This window comes from Dendrobates tinctorius, unplaced genomic scaffold (genome assembly GCF_039654945.1).
Source record: "Dendrobates tinctorius isolate UK_male_01 unplaced genomic scaffold, ASM3965494v1 ptg000065l, whole genome shotgun sequence".
In the NCBI taxonomy this organism is placed as follows: Eukaryota; Metazoa; Chordata; class Amphibia; order Anura; family Dendrobatidae; genus Dendrobates; species Dendrobates tinctorius.
Genome location: NW_027361733.1, coordinates 26,888,251 through 26,910,022, shown reverse-complemented (window position 1 = coordinate 26,910,022; position 21,772 = coordinate 26,888,251). Strand labels below are relative to the sequence as shown.

General features: G+C 45.9%; 1 protein-coding gene and 1 long non-coding RNA gene across 5 annotated transcripts in view; one reads left to right on the top strand and one right to left on the bottom strand.

Annotated features, from left to right (window-relative positions):
* The window catches only part of ZBTB46 (zinc finger and BTB domain containing 46), a 46,867-nt gene extending 26,693 nt beyond the window's left edge, over positions 1–20,174 (top strand). For 3 of the 4 annotated variants that reach the window (XM_073580826.1, XM_073580824.1, XM_073580825.1), the window contains exons 5-6: positions 624–799; positions 17,970–20,174. In XM_073580826.1, coding sequence (XP_073436927.1) covers positions 624–799; positions 17,970–18,329 — 536 coding nt within the window. In that variant the 3' untranslated portion in view covers positions 18,330–20,174. Of the gene's footprint in view, positions 1–623; positions 800–6,979; positions 7,386–17,969 lie in introns of those variants that run through there. The other variant, XM_073580827.1, reaches the window with a different exon arrangement.
* LOC141094846 (uncharacterized) lies at positions 1,033–7,094 on the bottom strand. Its single transcript, XR_012233179.1, has 2 exons — positions 7,001–7,094; positions 1,033–6,914 (listed from the first exon to the last, which is right to left on the bottom strand). It is a non-coding gene; the product is annotated as an uncharacterized lncRNA (long non-coding RNA).
* Positions 20,175–21,772: the final 1,598 nt, after the last annotated feature.

Below are 21,772 nucleotides of genomic sequence, written 5' to 3'. Positions count from 1 at the left end.
TTTATTCCAAAATTATGATAGATACTTATCATTCTGCTCCTGGAATGAAAGGGTTAAAGTTGACTCCAGCTTTGGGGAAATGGCCGCTTCCTCTTTTCAGTTTTCAATTTTTTTTTTTTCTTTAAACAGGTAGAATATTGTGGAACTTTAACATATTCTGCTTTATAACTCGCTGTAACCCCAAGAACAACACTGCGAGATTAGTTAGGACATTAATATTAATGGATATATTGTTATATGTAGGCTTGTGAGGGGTAATATGCAAATGTTAAAATGGTATGCTCCCGCCACGGGCCCTCCTGGCTGCATGCTGGTGCCCGACGTGCACCCACCCCTGGCTGCGTGGCAGGAGGTGGTGCCCGGTGTGGAATCATTGGCTGTGGGCCGGGAGGTGGCACCAGGTGTGAACCCCCTAGGCCTGGAGATCCTGTTCTGATAGCATGCCACCAGGTAGAAGATGTCTTGATGTATTACTGGAAGGTTATTAGTCTATACAAGTATCAGTGCTGAGAATACAGAACCCACAGTACAGAGTAATTGTATTGTAGACCCTCTGTTAAGATGCAGTTTTTTCTATGTGGTTATTGCTGTAAATCCTGAGCCTCTCTCCTCCTCTCCTGCAGTCAATGAGTTCACTGTTATCCGGAAGAAGTTCAAGTGTCCGTACTGCAGCTTCTCCGCCATGCACCAGTGCATCCTGAAGAGACACATGCGATCACACACAGGGGAGCGGCCATATCCCTGTGAGATATGTGGCAAGAAGTTTACAAGGCGGGAGCACATGAAGCGCCACACGCTGGTAAGAGATGGAACTGTGCGCCAGTGCATTTTGATAAGTGTGATAAATGTGTAATAAAAGAAGTGGGATTTGATCATTGTATTAACCTCCGTGTAAGGATATTTATATTGCATTCTACATTATTTTATGACAGGGCAGCGCCTCCATATGTGAAAACTTGTAAACATGTACCTGGGGTAGCATTATACTAGTTATTATTGTCCATAAGAGGCAGTATTATAGTAGTTATATTCTTTTTTTTTTTTTTTTTTTTTTTTAATTCGTTTATTAAACATCAGTGTACAAAGAATGCACATCATACACAATGAGTTATGATAACAGACATTATACAAAGCACACATGTCTACGTCCATAATAAAATATAATACCAAGAGATTGCACACGCTTATAGATAAACAAGGTAATGTCTACATTTCCTTCCAAGCATATGTAAAGGATAACTGTTTATGTATTTCCCCATATATATATATCACTTTAAATTTCACAAACCTTGTCATGTCATACAACAGTAAAAGCTAACTAAAACTCCTAAACTACAATTACCTCAACTAATATCTACTATTTCCACAGCTTGGTTTCTATATCATATTGTGTCGCACATCATGTCTCAGTTTTGTAGAGTGAGGTGAGAGGAATTCCACCTCTCCCAGATCTTTCCAAATTTACCCGGGCATCCCCTATTTTGGTATAGCGTACGCTCATATGGAACAACCGAATTCACCAACTTGATCCAAAATCTAAGGGAAGGATCCGAACCCCCCCATCCACCTCAGCGCCAGCACCTTCCGCGCCATAAACCGCGTCTCGCGCAAGAAGACCCCAGTATAGTGATCCCAGATCTCCTCTTCCCACACCCCAAACAGGCAAACCAATGGCTCTAGAGGGACAGGGGTCTGCACCAGGGACGTCAGTAATGTAGGATAATGGGACACTGCCACACCATATGAATAAAATCAGCATCTGGCAAGTGACATCGCATACATTCTGATGATTGAAGCCGACCCATCCTAAAAAGTCGCAACGGAGTCAAATATGATTGATTTATTATATATAGTTGTATCATTCTGTTATTAATAGATGGTGATACTCCAATCGGAGACGCTAGAATCTCCTCCCACTCCTCTCCTTGCACATCAGGGATGAGTCGTTCCCACTTCATCTTTATAGAGTTTATGGCCGATTCTGCCCCTACTGACAGCATGTATGTGTACAAGGAGGATATGGGACCCTGCGAATTAAGGATTCCTATCAGGGGTAAAGATGAAATAGTACGGTCCATACTCCGGAAAATAGTTATTACTCCATAGGGGCATTTCAGCTACAACATCTTTAAACCCTATTACCTTCTTGGTTTGTCTCCATATTAATCGTGCCAGCCGGAGCAGGGGCAGCAGACATGGAGCATTGGTTTTTTCCACCTCAAGGAAACCTAATGGGCAATCCGCTTGTGCAGCGTGAAGCAGGTGGCTTTCAGAATTAGGGAGGCAATTACCCGGCATCCATTTATTTAAAGCTTTAGCCTGCCCAGCTAGGTAGTATAGGAAATAATCTGGCAATGCCCTTCCTTGGTCTTTGTAAAGTGGACAATTTTAAGTTTGGGCCTAGTTTTCCCCCATATAAAGGATGTGACCAGGGAATTGAGATTAACAAAAAAGTACTTGGGCACCGCTACCGCACTGTGCTGAAGAGAGTAGCTAAATTTAGGGAGTAGTAATTTAATCAAGTTAATGCGTCCAGCCACAGATAATGGGAGCCTCCTCCAAGATGCAAATTTAGCTTTAAATAGGTCCAGCAGCGGGTAGACATTAAGTTGTAGATCAAGTGTACTATTAGAGATGTGGATACCCAAATATTTAAAACTAGATACAATAGGCAGCGAGGAGAGAGCCTCTAGCTGGGGCATCGGGGCATGGGAAAGGGGTAACAGGGCAGACTTTCCCAATTTATATGTAAACCTGAATATTTACTAAATTTATCTATAAGGGATATCACCTGCGGCAAAGTTTCTTCCACATTATTCAAGAATATCACCATGTCATCCGCATATAGGCCTATGGTATCTACCCTGCCTTCTATATCTATACCTCGGATATTAGGGAAGGACCTTATACGTATTGCTAGTGCCTCAATCGCAAGGGCGAAGAGGGCCAGGGAAAGAGGGCAACCCTGACGGGTTCCCCTATGCAACGCGAAAGACTCAGATATAGAATTATTTATTATAATACGGGCCTTAGGTTTCATGTATAATATTTTGATCCATGTTATAAATTGATTGCCAAAGCCATACCTTTGCAAACATGCGGCGAGGAAAGGCCATTCAAGAGAGTCAAAAGCCTTGGCCGCATCTAACGATGCCAATGCCCATCTGTTGTCTTTGACCAGGGAGCTATATTGGACTATTGACTGGACTCTTCTGATGTCAATGGAAGTACTTTTGCCAGGCATAAAGCCCGTTTGATCTTGATGTATGAGATTCAATATAATGGAATTCAACCTGGTAACTAGAATCTTGGTAAAAAATTTTTAGTCCATATTCACTAATGAAATGGGATGATAGGATCCACATTCTAAAGGGTCCTTCCCCTCCTTCCGAAGCACTATGATATTAGCCCCATAAAAGGACTCAGGCATAGAATTCCCCTCCCATATTCCCCGAAATACCTTTACCAGGAGTGGCGTCAATATATCCCGGTACTTCCTATATAGTTCAATAGGTAACCCATCAGGTCCAGGGGCCTTCCCAGAAGCCATGTCTGTCATAGCGTTATCTATCTCCTCTACAGTAAACTCAGCATCCATAAGGGCCCGCTGTTCCGAATCTAATGTGGGGAATGATATATCTGACAAATAGTCTAAGCACCCCATAGTGTCAAAGTCGCTTTTAGATTCATATAGTGACCTGTAGTAATCCTGAAAACAGCTGAGAATATCCTCGGTTGAAGACACCAGCGTACCGTCCACCCTGCGAATTTGCAATATCATATTAGAGGTGTTATGTTGGCGCACCAGGTAGGCCAAAAATTTGCCCGCCTGGTTCCCCAATTCGAAATAGGATTGACGAGTAAAGAATAATTTACGCTTAGATTTAGTGTCCACGTGCTGAGTATATAACCTCTGGGCGGGCAGCCAGCCACTCATTCCTGTTCCCGCTGGTTTGGTTAGATATATATGCTGCCTCTGCGTCTTTCAGTTGTTGCTCCACCTCGTCATCCTTCCCTGCGGTTACCCGCTTAATATAAGAGATCGTGGAGGACAAACAGCCCCTTAGGTAAGCCTTAAGGGCATCCCAGAATAAATTAATATCCTGAGGTTCCGGGTGGGACGCAATGAAGCAATTCAGCTGATCAATCGTTCTGTCCGGAGATCCCATCAGTTTTAACCAGAAAGGATTTAACTTCCAAGCTATCTCGCTGTTTACTTGCCCATATTTGAGTTTAAGGATGACCGGACTATGGTCTGAGATCCCCCTACTTCCATGCTCTATATCAGCCACCCACATTGCTAGACCGCCAGAACCGAATATATAGTCTATGCGTAATAGAGAGAGCATTTGATGGATGAGTGTCAAGTGTACTCCCTTAACTCAGGGTGACGCACCCTCCACAAATCCAGCCACCCCCCATAAATGATGACAACGGGGTTGTAGTCGTTGGGGAGGACCCCCCGGTTGCTTCATCGTCCAGCCTCAATTTATCCAGGCGGTTGTTCATAACCATATTAAAGTCGCCCATACAAATAACATCTGCGTCTGGGTAGTTAAGAGCAAAACTCATTGCCTTCTGCAAGATGGATATACGAGCCGGAGGGGGGTTATAAATACATAAGACTACATATTTCCTGGTGTTCATCAATGCGTGGACAAAAATAAAAAGACCCTCAGGATCCCTCCGAGTTTCCCTCGCTTCCCATCTGACGTCTTTATGTACCAACAACGAGACCCCTCTCGAATAGCTGGTATGAAATGTATGGGCAGACCATTGTACCCAGGGCTTCTGCACGCACCGCGCTGTATCCCTAGTCAGGTGCGTCTCCACCAAGGCCACAATGTGAGGGCAATAGTGTCTAACCTGTGAAAAGACCTTGATCTTTTTTCGAGGCGTTTTTATTCCCCCTCACATTCCATGTCATACATATTAACTCCGACCCCATACTTTGCTCCTCTGAACATGGTGCATAGTATTACCCGGGTAAAGTTTAGAGACACCACCTGGACACTGAAATTGTTTTCGACTGGTTATAGCCTAAAAAATACCAAAAACCTCTAAGGAAAAAAAAAACTAAGTGAATAAACAACGTGGGAGCAGAGTCCTGTACTCCATCACAGAACAAACAAAGGGATACCATCACTGAGCCCAGTGTTCGGTATTGTTGGTATCCTGGACGCCTTCAAGTATAGCTCCAATCAGCCGATTAATAGAAAAATACCAACTGACAATAGATGCATTAGGATTCCTTTTCAGCAGACCCTCCATGGGATCGCAGCCATTCCGCCGCCTCCGCTGGATCTGTAAAAAACGAAGTAGAACCCCCGTGGACCACTCGGAGCCGGGTAAATCATCGCGTACACGACACTCCTCTGCCGCAGACGTCTTTTGACCTCCGTAAACTGCGCCCGTTGTTTCTGGAGTTCCGCAGCGAAATCTGGCAAAATTGAGATCGTGGCATTGTTGAACTTAATAGGGCTCTTTTGCCGTGCCAGTCGTAGAACCACGTCTCTATCCCTGCAGTTGAGAATGCGCGCCAGAAAGGGTCAAGGCGGGGCTCCCGGAGGAAGAGGCCTAGTAGGGACTCTGTGAGCCCTCTCTACCGCAAAGATTGAGAATTCGTCACCCAAAGTGGTTTTAAGCCAATCTTCTAGGAATTTCTCCGGATGTTGTCCACTCCGATCACTCCAGCAGGCCAATAATTCGAATGTTTTGACGCATCCTATTCTCCAGGTCGTCTGCTTTTTGCCTCCACGCATTCATGGAGCCCGCCACTTTCATTAGTTTAGCCTCTATGGGTGTGATGGTGTCCTCCACCTGGGATACCCGCGTCTCCACCTCCGTAATGCGGCTCTTCATGGCTTGCATATCTTGTCGGAGGCGTCCCACCTCGTTATATACGTCCTCTATCTTCCCAGACAGAGACGTCCTGGCCAAGGAGATGGCCTGCATGAGTTTTTCAGATGCCTGCTTAAGGGTTAGTTCCCCCTGCTCACACTCTTCCCCACCTTCAGAGGGGCAGCTCTTACACTGAGCTTGTGAGGGATTATTTTTAGTAGATCTAGAGCCCTCAGCATGGTCTATTCTGGCATATTCCTTTAGCTTTTCAGCCGCTGTTCCGGACCCTTTGGAACAACTCATTTTAAAGGCAGTAGGGCACAGCCGGGTAGAAGAAACCGTGCACTCCGAAGTCTCCGAATTAAAGTGACAGGGTATAATGAACAAATGGTGGCTGCAGGGTCCCAGGTACAGCACAGACTCGCAGCGTCTCACAAGGAGGCAACATTCAGCCCCAGGCGGCAAGCAAGGGCACCCACAGCCCAGGGAGCGACCCTCACAGGGACCACAGCCAGGGAGGGATCCAGGCCCCCGATAGTTATGGCGCCAGCAGGGCAGGTAATATGGTAAAGAGGGGGACGCCGGGCCCAATTTTTCAGGGCACACACCGCTTGTCCCTCACAATGGTTAAATTATCTGCTCACCGTCCTGCTCCCCCAGCGCTGCAGCGATGGAGCCTGGCGCCGCGTCTCTCACCAGCGGAGCGCACGCCTCCAAGATGGCCACCGCTCTGTGCAGGCCCCGCCGGCCGCCCAAGTTTTCAAAGCCGCAGGCACCCGAGAGTCCAGCCCCGCTCTCCTGCGGGGGTCCCGGAGCGACCCCGGGTCCAGAGGGGTCAGAAGATAGGCAAGTATGCCGTTAAAACAGGGGTCCGCCGACCAGATGCTGTCAGGATGGCAGGAGCTTCCACAGAGCGCGTCCTACTCCGTCGCTTCCATAACCACGCTCCCCCCATAGTAGTTATATTCTTGTACATGGGGACAGTATTATAGTAGTTATATTCTTGTGCTTGAGTCAAATTTAGCAGGGGGTGACAGTGCGCACAGGAGGAATCTGTGCTACATCACTGACATCTAAAAAAATAAAGTGAAAATGTTAACCCTATATTTTCTTTTTTTTTTTTGCATAAAATGTTTAGACTGTGGCTCCATTTTCTTACCAATGGTGCAGGATGCGGCAACCCAACACGACCTACTCCCGGTGTTCAGATCTGAGGTCTCTTGGAGGAAATGGTCAGACTCCTCCGAGCGGAGCTGCTTTTTAACCTTATAGAGGCATTCTCTTGTATAGCAGCCCTGCAAAATAACAGACATCATTACCGAGTGGCTCTCGGCCTTCAGAATGTGTCGGCCCACGTTCCCAGGAGACTCTTCAGCCATCTGCACCTCCCTGCAATCGGCTGTTTCTGCTGCTGCGTTTCAGCCTTTTGCACAAGTATTTGCACGCTATGGCTCTGGTGCAGTCATTTGAATGTATGACCCTTGAAATCCATCTGGCGTTTCCATGGCAACAAAACAAAAAACAATCAAGATTTTATAATCGTCTATGATCATGTGGTCGGCTTCGTTCATTGTGTAATTAAAAAAAAAAAAAAAAAAAAAGTCATTACGAGCATCACTCATGTCTGATGGTAGAGAATCCCGTTGTTATAGATAAGGCAGCGGAACGGAGAGATTCTCTGCATCATTATCACTGATCATCTGTAACAACACATCTTTAACCTTACAGGGGCCCCTGGGGACCAGCTGGGTATGTTTAATGGGGATCTAGAGTATACATTCCCAACATGGACATTTCTGATAAGATTGACACGTAAGAGGTGAAGATTGTGAAGTGCATAAAAAGTCTATATTTTGGCAATTGACTGGTGAGAACAGTGCAATTCACTGCTAAGTTAGTAGTTCTGGGTCAAAAAAGAGAATGCCATAAAATTATAAATGAAGCATTACCCATCTGGTAAATTTCCTGCTTCTTACCAGTGATGATGTCACAGTGAGGTCAGAGATTGGCTGCAGCAGTCACAAGTGTTGACGTGATGTCATGACTGTGGCAAAGTAAACACAGACTGGTGGAAGTACCGTAGAGGTAGCCCAGGAGCGACGGGGTGCTTAATAGATAAGTAATGAATCGTTGCTGATTGTGGACCACCCATATAACGCACATCATAATGATTTGACTTCTTTGCTGGGAGCTGTTCCCATTTCTATTCTCACAGTGGTGGGAACTATAATATTATATAAGATATAAGATCACTACCTGAAGAGCCCGGCGCTGCCCGGGCATAGTAACTAACTACGGTTAGTTATAACAAATTATGATTATATCTCTCTCTATATATTTTGAGTGTAGAGCCCCGCCCATTCCACATAGCCACATTCACAATAATATCCCACATCATCCCATCAGCCAGAGCTACCGGACTACTACCCCTAATATCCCACATCATCCCGTCAGCCAGAGCCACCGGACAATTACCACTAATATCCCACATCATCCCGTCAGCCAGAGCCACCGGACAATTACCACTAATATCCCACATCATCCCGTCAGCCAGAGCCACCGGACAATTACCACTAATATCCCACATCATCCCGTCACAGGCAGCTGCCGGACTACTACCCCTAATATCCCCCATCATCCCGTCAGTCTGGGGTCAGAACCAGAGCGCTGGAGTGGAATGGTCCTAACTTCCACACCAGGGATCCCTGTAAGAGAGGCCTGGGGTCAGAACCAGAGTGCTGAGTGGATTTGCCCTGACTTCCATACCAATGATCCCTTTAATAGAACTCTGGGGTCAGAATCAGAGCGCTGAGGGATTTGCCTTAACTTCCGTACAGGAGATCCCTTTAAGAGAGCCTGAGATCAGAACCAGAGCATTTGAAGGCAATTGCCCCGACTTCCATACCGGGGATCCCTTTTAATAGAGGCCTGGGGTCAGTACCAAAGCACAGTATGGATTTGCCCTAACTTCCATACCAGTGATCCCTTTAAAAGACCCTGGGGTCTCTCTCAATCTCTCCCCTTTTCCAAAGTTCTGTTCCTTTAAATTTCATACACTGGCTGCTGCGACGGATCCGTCCAAACACCAGATCCGGTGCACCCCTTTTTTTTTTTTTTTTTTGCAAATCTGCAATGGATCCGTTTTTTCACACTTTGACTGTTTGGTATGGAGGATGTGTGATGGGTATATAGGCACGGGAGGGGGGGATTCATTTGTCATGTGCTCGCTGCTCTTTTCTGGGGGGGCAGACAATGGCTAGGAGCTTATGTTCCCAGGGATGCTAGATTTCTCCCACCATGTCAGTGTCTGCTGAGGTGTTGCCAAGTGGGAAAACTGTTGCTCATAGCAACCAATCACAGCTCAGCTTCTTTTAACCAGTTCTGGTGAAATGAGAGATGCTTCGTGACTGGTTGGTGATATACAGATACATACATTTAGTTTTATATATATATATAGATTCATATGAAGATCTGATTTGATCCGGTCTCAGCTGTGGGTTTGAGTCGGCTTCTGAGCATGAGACCTCAATGTAAGGAGTTGTCCTATTGTTCACTGTCCATTTCTGCACATTGCACCCTATTACAGAAGCCAGTGTAACACAAGCCTCCTTGCATTACATAACAGACGTGTGCAAGTCCCTTATCCTGCATTAAAAGGTGGCATAACCCCCTGGTTCTTCTTACCCGGGATAACGCTCACATCCAACCATGTTATATCACAAGACATGCGGAATCCTATATAGGTCATTGTTTCTCTGCAGGTTCTCAGGTCGTTCCTGTCTCCTTGAGGTTACAGAGCAGTCGTGCTGAGCCGGTGACTTGCTCTGCTCTGACCACTTCCTCCTCCATGACCTAAACTCTGCAGTGTCCACTGGAAATGGGTCAGTGCAGGGCGGCTGCTTCCTGTATAGCACACAGGTCACAAGGAGACTGCCCCATATCCTGGTCGCTCTGGGTAGCTCCTAAGCTTACACACAAAGCAGGAAGTGTTCATGAAGCCTGGCGACATTTTTACTTATTTGTGGCCACTGAGACTGCCGGACCGATATTGGGGATCCTGCAGGGCCGTATGTAATGGGGTGCTGTTTTTGCAATGGCACATGACTGTAGTTTGCTGGTGCGCTCTTTTTAAGGATTTTTCCATTTCAGAGAAGGAATCCCGTTCTTTGAATTAAGAGGCAGGAACCTGACCCAGTAACACCATTCTGGTACTAGACTAGAGATTTCCTAAAATGGACAAGTTATGAATATTGATGAAGCCTGATTCATGGATAAGATATTGTATAGAACACCATGGAGAGCAAATAGCGATATTCTCCTTGAAGGAGTCGTCGTGCTCCAAATCTCCCTCTGCTGAGTAATGAGTTTCCAAGAAGAATGGGCAAAAAATGTGTAGTTGTCAATTCCCTGCCCCAAGAGTTGTGGTTGTAATTTTTCAAGCTCATGAAGTCATTATAGCAAAATATCTTTCAAGCTGCTGTCCAGTCCGGAGTGCAAAAATATGTACGTTAAAGTGGGGAAAATAAAGTATTTGACACACTGGTGATTTTGCAAGTTTTCCCACCTACAAAGAATGGAGAGGTCTGTAATTGTTATTGTAGGTACAGTTCCACTGTGAGAGACAGAATCTAAAAATGAAAAAAACAGAAAATTACATTATATGGTTTTTAAATCATTATAATTAGCATTTTATTGCATGAAATAAGTATTTGATCACCTGCCAACCAGCAAGAATTCTGTCTTTCACAGACCTGTTAGTTTTTCTTTAAGAAGTCATCCTACTCTGCACTCATTACCTGTATTAATTGTACCTGTTTGAACTCTTACCTGTATAAAAGACACCTGTCCACACAATCATTCACACTCCAACATCTCCACCACGGCAAAGACCAAAGAGCTGTCTAAGGACACCACTGACAAAATAGTAGACCTGCACTAGGCTGGGATGGGCTACAAGACAATAGGCAAGCAGCTTGGTGAGAAGGCAACAACTGTTGGCACAATTATTAGAAAATGGAAGAAACACAAGATGATTGACCACTAATCTTCCTTCGTCTGGGGCTTCATGCAAGATCTCGCCTCGTGGGGTAAGGAAGATTCTGAGTAAGGTCAGTAAGCAGCCCAGACTTACACGGGAGAACCTGGTCAATGACCTGAAGAGAGCTGGGACCACAGTCTCAAGCTTTATCATTGGTAACATACTAAGCTGTCATAGATTAAAATCCTGCAGGGCACGCAAGGCCCCCTGCTCGCACCAGCACATGTCCAGGCCCGTTTGAAGTTCGCCAATGACCCAGAGGAGGCATGGGAGAACATGTGGTCAGTAGAGACCAAAATACAACTTTTTGGTATCAACTCCATTCGCCGTGTTTGGAGGAAGAAGAATGAGTACAACCCCACCAACAATGCCTAACCGTGAAGAACTGTGGGGGAAGCATAATACCTTGCAGGTACTTTCTGCAAAGGGGACAGGACGAATGCATCGTATAAAAGAGAGGATAGATGGAGTTGTGCATCGTAAGATTTTGGCCACCAACCTCCTTCCTTCCGTAAAAGCATTGAAGATGGATTGTGGCTTGGTCTTCCAGCATGACAATGACCTGAACCATACAGCCAGGGCAATTAAAGGAGCATTTCAAGGTTCTGGAGTGGCCTAGCAAGTCACCAGACCTAACACCAAATCTTTGGAGGGAGCTGTTGCCCAAAGACAACCCTGAAACCTGAAAAATCTGTATGGAGGAGTGGGAAAAAAAAATCCCTGCTGCAGTTAGTGCAAACTTGGTCAAGAACAATAGGAAACGTCTGACCTCTGTAATTGCAAACAAAGGTTTCTGTACCAAATATTAAGCTATGTTTTTTTTTCTATTGTATCAAATATGTATCATAATTACTTTGCATTTTATTACATTAAATATGTAAAAATCATAGTGATTTTCTGGAAGAAATTTTAAGATTCTGTTTCTCACAGTGTAAGTGTACCTGCGATAAAAATTACAGACCTCTCCATTCTTTGTAGGTGGGAAAACTTGCAAAAGTGGCAGTGTATCAAATACTTATTTTCCTCCTTTTAGTACCTAGAGGCGATGGTTACCTGTCTGCTATTGTACTCAGATTTTTCTGCTTGGCTGATTTTCTAGCTTTCCTCCATGTGATCTATGACAACAGCTCAGTTGCATCGCCTACACGGTGTTCTCTTGTAGTCTGCGTCATGCCTCCTCTGTCATCATTGGTTTAATAATAATAATAATAATAATAATAATAAATTTTATTTTTATAGCGCCGACATATTCCGCAGCACTTTACATTTCAGAGGGGATTTGTACAGACAATAGACATTACAGCATAACAATAATCATATACAGTAGATTATAACAAATACCAAGAGGAGTGAGGGCCCTGCTCGCAAGCTTACAGTCTATTAGGAAAGAGGGAGACACGAAAGGTGGGTGGTAACAGTTGCTCTGATTGTATGGACCAGCCCTAATGTTAAGTGTGTAACAGTACAGACACAGAGGGCTAATGGATGCATAAAGCATGTGGGAACATGATGCTGGGAACCTGGTTATGGTAAACTTTTGGCTCTGCCACACAGGGATAGGTTAGGTTAATGTGTTGAGGCGATAGGCCAGTCTGAATAAATGCGTTTTCAGGACACGCTTAAAATTGTGGGGATTGGGGACTAATCGTATTGACCTGGGAAGTGCATTCCAAAGAATTGGCGCGGCACGTGTAAAGTCTTGGAGACGGGAGTGGGAGGTTCTGACTATTGAGAATACTAACCTCAGGTCATCAGCAGAACGGAGGGCGCGGGTAGGGTGGTATACTGAAACAAGGGAGGAGATGTAGGGTGGTGCTGAGCCATGGAGGGCTTTGTGGGTGAGGGTAATAAGTTTATACTGAATTCTGGAGTGGATGGGTAGCCAGTGTAATGACTGGCACAAGGTAGAGGCATCGGTGTAACGATTGGTGAGGAATATGATCCTGGCTGCAGCATTCAAGACAGATTGGAGAGGGGAGAGTTTGGTAAGAGGGAGACCGATTAGAAGAGAGTTACAATAGTCGAGACGAGAATGAATAAGAGAAACAGTAAGAGTTTTTGCAGAGTCAAAAGTAAGAAAAGGTCGAATTCTAGAAATGTTTTTGAGGTGCAGATGACAAGAGCGAGCCAGTGATCGAATGTGGGGGGCAAAGGAAAGCTCGGAATCAAGTATGACCCCAAGACAGCGGGCATGTTGCTGGGGAGTAATAGTGGAACCACACACGGAAATGGCAATGTCGGGTGTAGGTACATTAGTAGCGGGAGGAAACACCAGGAGTTCAGTCTTTGACAGGTTCAGTTTCAGATATAGTGAGGACATGATATTAGACACAGCGTTTAGACAATCGCCAGTGTTTTCTAGAAAGGCTGGCGTGATGTCAGGAGAAGAAGCGTATAATTGGGTGTCATCAGCATAGAGATGGTACTGGAAACCAAATCTACTGATTGTTTGACCAATAGGGGCAGTGTACAAGGAGAAGAGGAGGGGGCCTAGAACCGATCCTTGAGGAACCCCAACAGTAAGGGGAAGGTGAGAGGAGGAGGAACCGGCAAAAGAAACAGTAAAGGAGCGGTCGGAGAGATAGGAGGAGAACGGTGTCCTTGAGGCCAATGGAATGGAGCATAGTGAGGAGGAGCTGATGATCCACAGTGTCGAATGCTGCAGAGAGATCCAAGAGAATTAGCATGGAGTAATGACCATTTGATTTAGCTGTTAGCAAATCATTAGAGACTTTAGTGAGGGCAGTTTCAGTGGAGTGTAAAGAGCGGAAACCGGATTGGAGAGGGTCGAGAACAGAGTTTTTTGAGAGATAGCGGATAAGATGGGAGTGGACCAGGCGTTCCAGGAGTTTAGAGATGAAGGGAAGATTAGAGACAGGTCTATAGTTAGCGGCACAGTTTTGGTCGAGGGATGGTTTTTTAAGTAGTGGATGTATGATGGCATGCTTAAATGAGGAGGGAAAAATACCAGAAGAGAGAGAGAGGTTAAATATTTTAGTTAGGTGAGGGGTGACAGCAGGGGAAAGGGACTGGAGGAGATGTGACGGAAATGGGTCACTGGTGCAAGTAGTTGGGCGAGAAGATGCAAGGAGCCTGCTTACTTCTTCTTCTGTGACTGGTTCAAAATCAGAGAGTGAGTTAGATGCAGTGGGGGAGGGAGGACAGTGCATGGTATGAGGGGATTTGGAGATAATTTCCTGTCGGATCTGGTCAATTTTTTCTTTGAAGTAATTGGCCAGATCGTCAGCTCGGAGCTCCGTGGTTGGGGCCTGTACTCTTGGATTGAGTAGAGAATGAAAAGTGTCAAAGAGACGTTTCGGGTTATTGGACAGTGAGGTGATGAGGGTGTTGAAATAGGTTTGTTTGGAGAGGTGAAGGGCAGTGTTGTATGTTCTAAGCATAAACTTAAAATGGATGAAATGGTTTAGGCTGTAGCTCTGTCCCTGCAGCAATGCTTCCACGATTGCCTGCTGTGAATGAACACCAACCATCCACATGTTCACCAAGAACTCTCTGCATGAAGAAATATGAGTCATGAGCGGATTAGGCAATATTTCAGTTTGCCTGTTTGCGTGGATTTTCCCAAGAAATTTGATTTGCAGAGAATTTTTCTCGGTAGCTTTAATGTACTTTTATTTTACTCTTTGAGCCAGACAGACAACCCCTAGAGCGAAGATGTAAATAATTAAAAAAAGAAAAACCCTAAGGGTATGTGCGCACGTTGAGTATTTGCTTGCAGAAATTTCTGCGTCTCTTGGCAGCAAAAAACGGTATACTCACCTTAGCTCTCATTGCAGCAGCTACTCCGCTCCTCGTCGCATCTTTTGATCGCTGCCGTAAGCCCTGTAAATCAATTCTAGGCTGGGACTTCTGGATCTGACGACGCCCAGGCTGGTTTTGCGAAAGGTCACAACCTTCTCCGTGACCTTGCCCACTCCCACACAGAAGCCTCACGGGCCTCCTTAGAGAGACGGAAGTTCCAACCTGTCATGAGAGTCCCAGGAAATCGTCCGCAATCAGAAGATGCAGCAAGGACTGGATGGGTGACGATCAATGGGCCTAAATCTGCGTACAAGCAAATTACAACAAAAAAAAAACCACATTCTGGCAAATCCCTCTTTTTGTAATATTCCAGTCAAATTACATTCCACTCGAATATATTCAGTCATTTCTAGTTGAGCTGCTGATTACTAGACCTTAAGTGGGACAATTGTTACATATATTGAAGGGAATGAGCCTTCTTAAGGGGGAACCTGGAGGGCTGTTTTCATGTGCCAAGCGTGGGATTGAGCAAAAAGATGCTCAGGATCCTGCACCAAAGCCTTGCGAGATCCTTTCTGCCACCATCCATGGGCTTCTTTTGATTGGTAAGCTTGGTGTGATGTCATCATTGTGGCATGACATCACCCCCGCCCTAGTATTCAGAAGCCCTGGCGATGCAGATAGGAAGGTTTGCAGCGTTCTGATCCGGTGGCCATGGATTACCGAAAAATCTTTTTGCTCAACTCTGGCCAAGAATGGTACATTACCATGTACAGTAATAAAACTCCTATAATACTGCCCCCATGTAGGAGAATAAAGCTTTAATACCTAGAATGTTGATGCACGGCCTTCATTTATCCTGTATTATGTCGGTCTATAGTACATGCCTCAGGTGAGTACAGTCTTGTATGAACAAGCGCCAATCCTCAGCCATGGTGCCATACAGCGATAATTGCACTGTCTCCCAGGAGTGGGGGTTGGGGGATGAAATTTTGCTTCATATTGGCATTTTTTTGGTATTTCATGTACAGAACCATCTGACATCAAAACCACATAACAGGTTCACATAAAACGCTGCCCCTTCCAAGCCCATAATTTTAACCCGGATGTGCAAAATATGGGAATACTGTCAGGTAAGGGACAAGATGAGAGAAGTGCTCACATGTTGTACCCGGCCTATGTGGGGAGAGCTTAGCAGTGTCCCACATGCCATGGTTATCACTAAAGTGTTGAGATTTTATTTATGGTGCAAGGAGAAAAAAAGCAACGATTCATTGCACACTTCCCCTTTAAGATGAACTAGTGAAGAGAAAAAGTATTTAATTCTGAAAGTTATGGGTCAATCATTCACACGTTGGGTGGAGATGGCTGCTATAACAACCGCGTCCGGAAGACTTAGATCGGAGGGATGAGTTAATGAATAATCTGCTACGGTGACAGGTCCACAGAGCCGGTCACACCTTGGTGGCTGCTTAAAAGAAATGGCCAAGAAATTCTGCCCCCTGCTGGGGATAGAATGGGACGTGCCAGGATTTTTGGCGGTGTCTTGTGTACACTAAAATACAAGTTCCTTGTGGGGTATTGCAGCATCTGAAATCAGTAGGAGAGGGAAACTGTTGTCACCTGGAGAACCCACATAAAGGGACACTCAGCCAGCCGTCTGCTGTCTCTACGCTATGCACTTCGAAATTTATTTTGTAAAGCCTAAAAATGTAAACCTGGGCATGCACATCTTCCTGTGCAGCACTAACTGGGGAGGGGGCAGTGTGTTTGGATGGGAGCTTGTGTTTGCAGAATCTAGTTTTTATAACCTTTTAAAGGAATCTGTCTTATTGTCACCTAATCTGGGAGCAGTATGATGTAGATAGCGGGAATCAGAGTCTGCCTCTATGTATCCCTTTACTAGGCTGCTTGCTGTAGTTTTGATAAAACCAGTTATAGCAGATTATTAGAGGACTAAACCTGCTGCAAGGTCCTCCATAGTAGGGCTCATACTCACTTGCGAGAGACTCGCACGATTCTTGTGCGAGTCTCTCGCATGAAAACCTGGCACTGCCGCCGGCACTCAGACCAGAGCGTGCGGCTGTATAGAAATACATGTAGCTGCACGCTCTGGGTGCCAGCGGCTGTGCCAGGTTCTCATGCGAGAGATTCGCACAAGAATCGTGAGTCTCTCGCAAGTTAGTATGAGCCCTTAATGAGCTCTGTATAACATCACCCCACCACTGATTGACAGCTTTCTGCCTATGCACAGTGTACACAGAAAACTGCCAATCAGTGATGTGGGTGGGGTTATAGAGTACAGCCTTTAGAGAACTGTCAGATCTGCAGCAGAGAAAACTGATTTTTAGCAAAACTAGAGCAAGCAGCCCTTACAGCATGCCGCTGTCAGATTGGGTAGCAAAAACCTGGTGACCCATTCCCTTTATTACAAGGGACCCTTCAGCTCAGCTTATAAAGAGGGTCTCTTGTTCTGAGTACCTGTCGTGCACTACACACAACCCATTGATTTGAATAGGCACTGTGTAATGCTTCATTTACCCTATGGTGGCGCTACAGGGAAATTTAACATTTACTGCCAGGTTTCCCCACCGATAGGTGAGTACTTGGGGAACTTTTGGAAATCTGTACTTGTTCCAATGGTTGTTTTGATCATATTAATGGACAACCCCTTTAAAAAAAAGTCATACAATCCACATCCATGTAAAAAGAAAGCTCTAGTAGCGTTATGATTTCAAAGACTTCTTGACCCAGACTGTAGTGAAACGTCTCCGATCATGCACTGGATTCTGCTCGTTTACATTGATTTTGGTTGATAGTAGGTGACGACGTAATTCCGTGCCCTAAATCTGCTCCCAAGCCCGGCTGTCACTTTAGGCAGTAGCAGAGGGCCATGTCGGGGGCTCCTCTAACTGTAGACCATGAAGTTTGGGGTGCGGCAGTTTCCCAGTGTCTGCTCTGAGCTGTAATTCTAGCTGAAGATGGCTGCCTCTGTCTCTGCTTTTAACCCTTCCCTGCCCCAGACACGGCCCTGGTGCCACTTCTCCAGACTCCTTACACAGCCCGGTCTCGCGGTTGCTATGACAGCAGTGTCGGCTCCTTCTTAGAGTGTCCTCTGCTGTCATATAATTGCACAGCCATCTGTCTCTTCCTCCGACTGAGCCACGTCTCGTTCCCATGTAACCAGAGCCAGCCCCGGGGACAGCGTCTTTGGCGCTCTTCCTCCAGGGGCACACACCCATCTGTCTGTATGAGGGCACAGGACCATATTAATAGCAAGCGCGACATGCAAAATGTTACTAAATCTCCATCTCTCCTTCCTTTCCAGGTCCACAGTAAAGACAAGAAATATGTATGTAAGGTGTGCAACCGGGTCTTCATGTCCGCAGCCAGCGTGGGAATCAAACATGGCTCCCGGAGACACGGGGTGTGTGTGGACTGTGCGGGCCGTGGGGTGCCCCGGGGGAACCACTCCCCAGACGACATGTATGCGGGGGAACACTATCTGGAAGACGTGGATGAGCTGAAGGTGGATGAAGACATGGGCGGGGACGAAGAGGAAGATATCAAGTGGAAAGACGAGGCGGAGACCTCGCAGGACGACGTCATACTAGAGGACGATGAGATCGAGGACTGCACGCCGGACGTCAGCCGGGGACCAATCAAGGAGTTTACTTGGATAGCATAGGTGTAAGGGGAGCGTACGATGGGATCCCCAAGGAAATAAGTGATGGGGTGAATAGAGTGATTTTAGTCTCGTGGGGGTGGGGTGGATGATGTTAAGAACCCACCCCCCTTTACACCAATGTGATATTACTGGAGAGGGGCTGGTCATGTGATCTCTAAGGGTCCACGTATCCTGTCAGACAGAATCCAGGCGTCGTCTTTTTTCTCTCCATTTTTATTTGTCGCTTGGGCAGGAAACGGTTACGTAACAGCCCTGCCGTCCTTGGTGGAATACAGGAAAGGTGATTAACTCGCCCTTCCACTGGTATTGTCCGCAATGTACAGTCCCATCTCCTCCGTCTGTCACCTCCGCTCCATGACACAGGCCTCCAGCGGTGGCAGGGGGAGCAGCATGAGACATTGACAGCAAGATGACAAGTTTTCTTTTTTTCCCCCCATCCCAAAAACTACCATCACTCTACCCTGCACCCCTCCGTGCATGCCACCTGCCCCCTTCACTGCTGGTTTTAAACGCAGTCATGCTTTTTTTTTTTTTTGCAAAGCTGAGATTTGTAATATATTGTAATTGCAGAACACAATCAGGATATGAGGTGCCCCCATCCCCATGGCCTAAGACACAGAGCCACCACCCATCAGCTCTTTGGCTCATGTTCTGGTTAGACAGCTGCTTCCTTTGGACGCGTAATGCAGAAAAAATAAAATTCCGTGTGTGGGTGCCATAGTCCGCCCGCATCACCCCCATATGCCATTCACTGTCCTTACAAGGGTCCAGTATGTACCAGAAGAGGGCAGGGTGGCAGTAAGAGCTCCCTGCGGGTACAGCACGGGTCCTAATAACACAGGAAAGGACCCAAAATGACCGCCCTGGGGAGTTGGCTCCTTCTCAGCCCTTCCCCCATAATTACATAATTATATTACCAGCTCCTTGGTAGATGCAGCTGCCAACCACGTGCTGAAGATTATACTCTTATTTAAGGAAGATCAGATGGGGACTAAGACAGGGGGGAGGGGTGCCCAAGATGGCCACGGCCGCTGGATCTGCTGTTCCAACTCTATTTATAACCATTTCCCCTTTGCACATTTTTTTTTTTTCCTGTAACCAGTAAAATCTCCCCCCTTCCTCCCAGCGCTCCCCCAGACAGCGAGGGGGAGGAAGGATGTGTGTCTAATGAGAGGTTCCTGAAAACCACAGGGCGCAAAGCAGGCCTGACAGCATCCCAGAGCCAGGCTTCCTCCAAAGCTGGGACTTGTAGTTCAGACATCATGTACATGGCTCCAGTACCAAAGCTAACCCGTGGAGTCCTGGGGCATAACATTTCAGAAACAATGCAAAGACTGGAAGCAACACTTTTATTGTTTTATTCTTCCAGGATCTATAAATATCATTTTAATATTATATTTGGGGGGAGTAAAAGGGGGTTGCTATGAGTGCTGCGTGTATGCTTTTCATATAGATTCTACATATTTATTTTACCACCCCCCCTTCCCTCTTTACACATTTCCAAAAATTATACGTTTTAAAAAAAAAAAAAAATTCTTTTGCAAGACCGTGCAATGTTGATTTATAATTATTTTTTTGTTGGAATATACTATATTATATGGACTAAGAATTATTATTATTATTATAAACTTGTGTTTGTGACATTGGAGATGTTTTAATATTTTGGGTCGGCGGGTGGGATATGGAGAACAGAGAAGGGGGGGGGGGGGGGTGTGACAGGTTTTGGCACTTAAGCTGTGTCAATCCTGGTTGAAGGGTTAATCGGGCTGGGTTAGATTTAGATATAATCGCAAATCAATCAGTCTAAATAATAAAAAGAAAAACAAAAACACAAAACTGCTGCTACCTCTGCCTGTGCGGTGTGTGAGTTTTTTGGGTTCGGGTTTTGGTAGCGAGGGGCATGTTATGGGGGATTAATTTTCTGAATCTGCAAATATTGTGAAATGAGCCTCCACTCGTAAGTAAAGTCCTCGTCTCCTGCAGCCTAAGGACTCGTGCAGACATCCGTGCAGAACGGTCAGAGTACGGACTGGCTGTAGGTCACCCTACTCGAGTGTGACAGCATCCAAGAAACTTATGGGAGACCCGCAGCCAGTCCATGCTCCAAGATCAGACCCAAATCCCCAGACGTCTGCATGAGCTACAAGACCAGTAAGCAGATCACAGCGCCAGTCTCGTTTACAGGCTGTGTTTGGTATTGCAACATACAGTCAAACACCCTTCAGTGGGATGCAGAAATGAGGTCATTAACCCCTTTGAGACTGAGACAAATTTGTTCTCAAAAGTGAGCCAGCAAGATCAACTCACCCACACATATGTGCATGCATGTCCTTGAAGATTGAAAATGTAAATCCAACACCATTATATCGATTGCTGCAAAGAGAAGCTGAGTGCTCTAGGTGTGACCGAGAGCTTAACAAACCACTGCCTCTTTAGTTTGACCGTTCACGGTCTTGATTTCATTACCTGGCTCCTGACACGTTAGCGTGAACTGTCAGTCAAGCTAAAAAGGCTAGTGCTGCACAATGTAAACAACTTGTAAAGTGCTCTTTCATGCCAAAAGCACTTAGGGTGTGTGCACACGTTGCGAATTCTGCTGCGGTGTACAGTACCATTTAAGTCAATGCAAAATGAAAACCACAGTGCAGACGGTGCAGATTTTTCCGCACGGATTTGCTGCAGTTTTAAATCCGCAGCATGTCACTTCTTTGTGGGGATTCCGCAGCGGTTTGGCACCTGCTCCATGACAAGTGTCAAACCCCATGGGAAAACCGCAGGTTAATCCACAGATAAACCGCACCCGAATTTACTAAAGTTTGGACATGACCCCCCCCCCCCCCCCCCCCCCAAGTGTAATTTTTTGTGCCAAATGTAATCTTCAAAATATGTACTAAGAAATAACTGGGTCCATTTTCTCCTACACAATTTCTCTCGAACACAGCGACACCCCATCCGTTGTCAGAAACTGTTTGGCCACATGGCAGGGAAAAGAGGTGCGCTCGTTGGCTTTTGGAGGGCAGATTTTGCAGGAGTAGTTTGACCATTTCAGAGCCAGAACAGCAGAAAAACTTTAAAAAAAAAAAAAACACTTTGGAAATGACACCAGTGGATGGCTTCTTCTATGGCTGCAGCGATTTTGGTGGCCCCACCGGTGTTTTCACTCTGCATCATCCACTTTATACTTTTTTCTGGAAAATTGCACATATACCAGCTTAGTGCCCAAACACTGTGCCCAGGTTGTCCTTCTACAGACTTCTACCCTGTAAATTAGTGGGTCTGTCTTGCTACAGCAATGCAGAACATGTGAAAGCTATCTGCAGTTTAGGCGCACTGCGGCGCTCAGAAGAGGATGGACCATTTGAATTTGGGAGTGCAGATTTCCCTGGATTGGATTTTGGGCTGGGTTGGACATGTCGCTTTTCCACAGCTTCTGGGCTACCAGT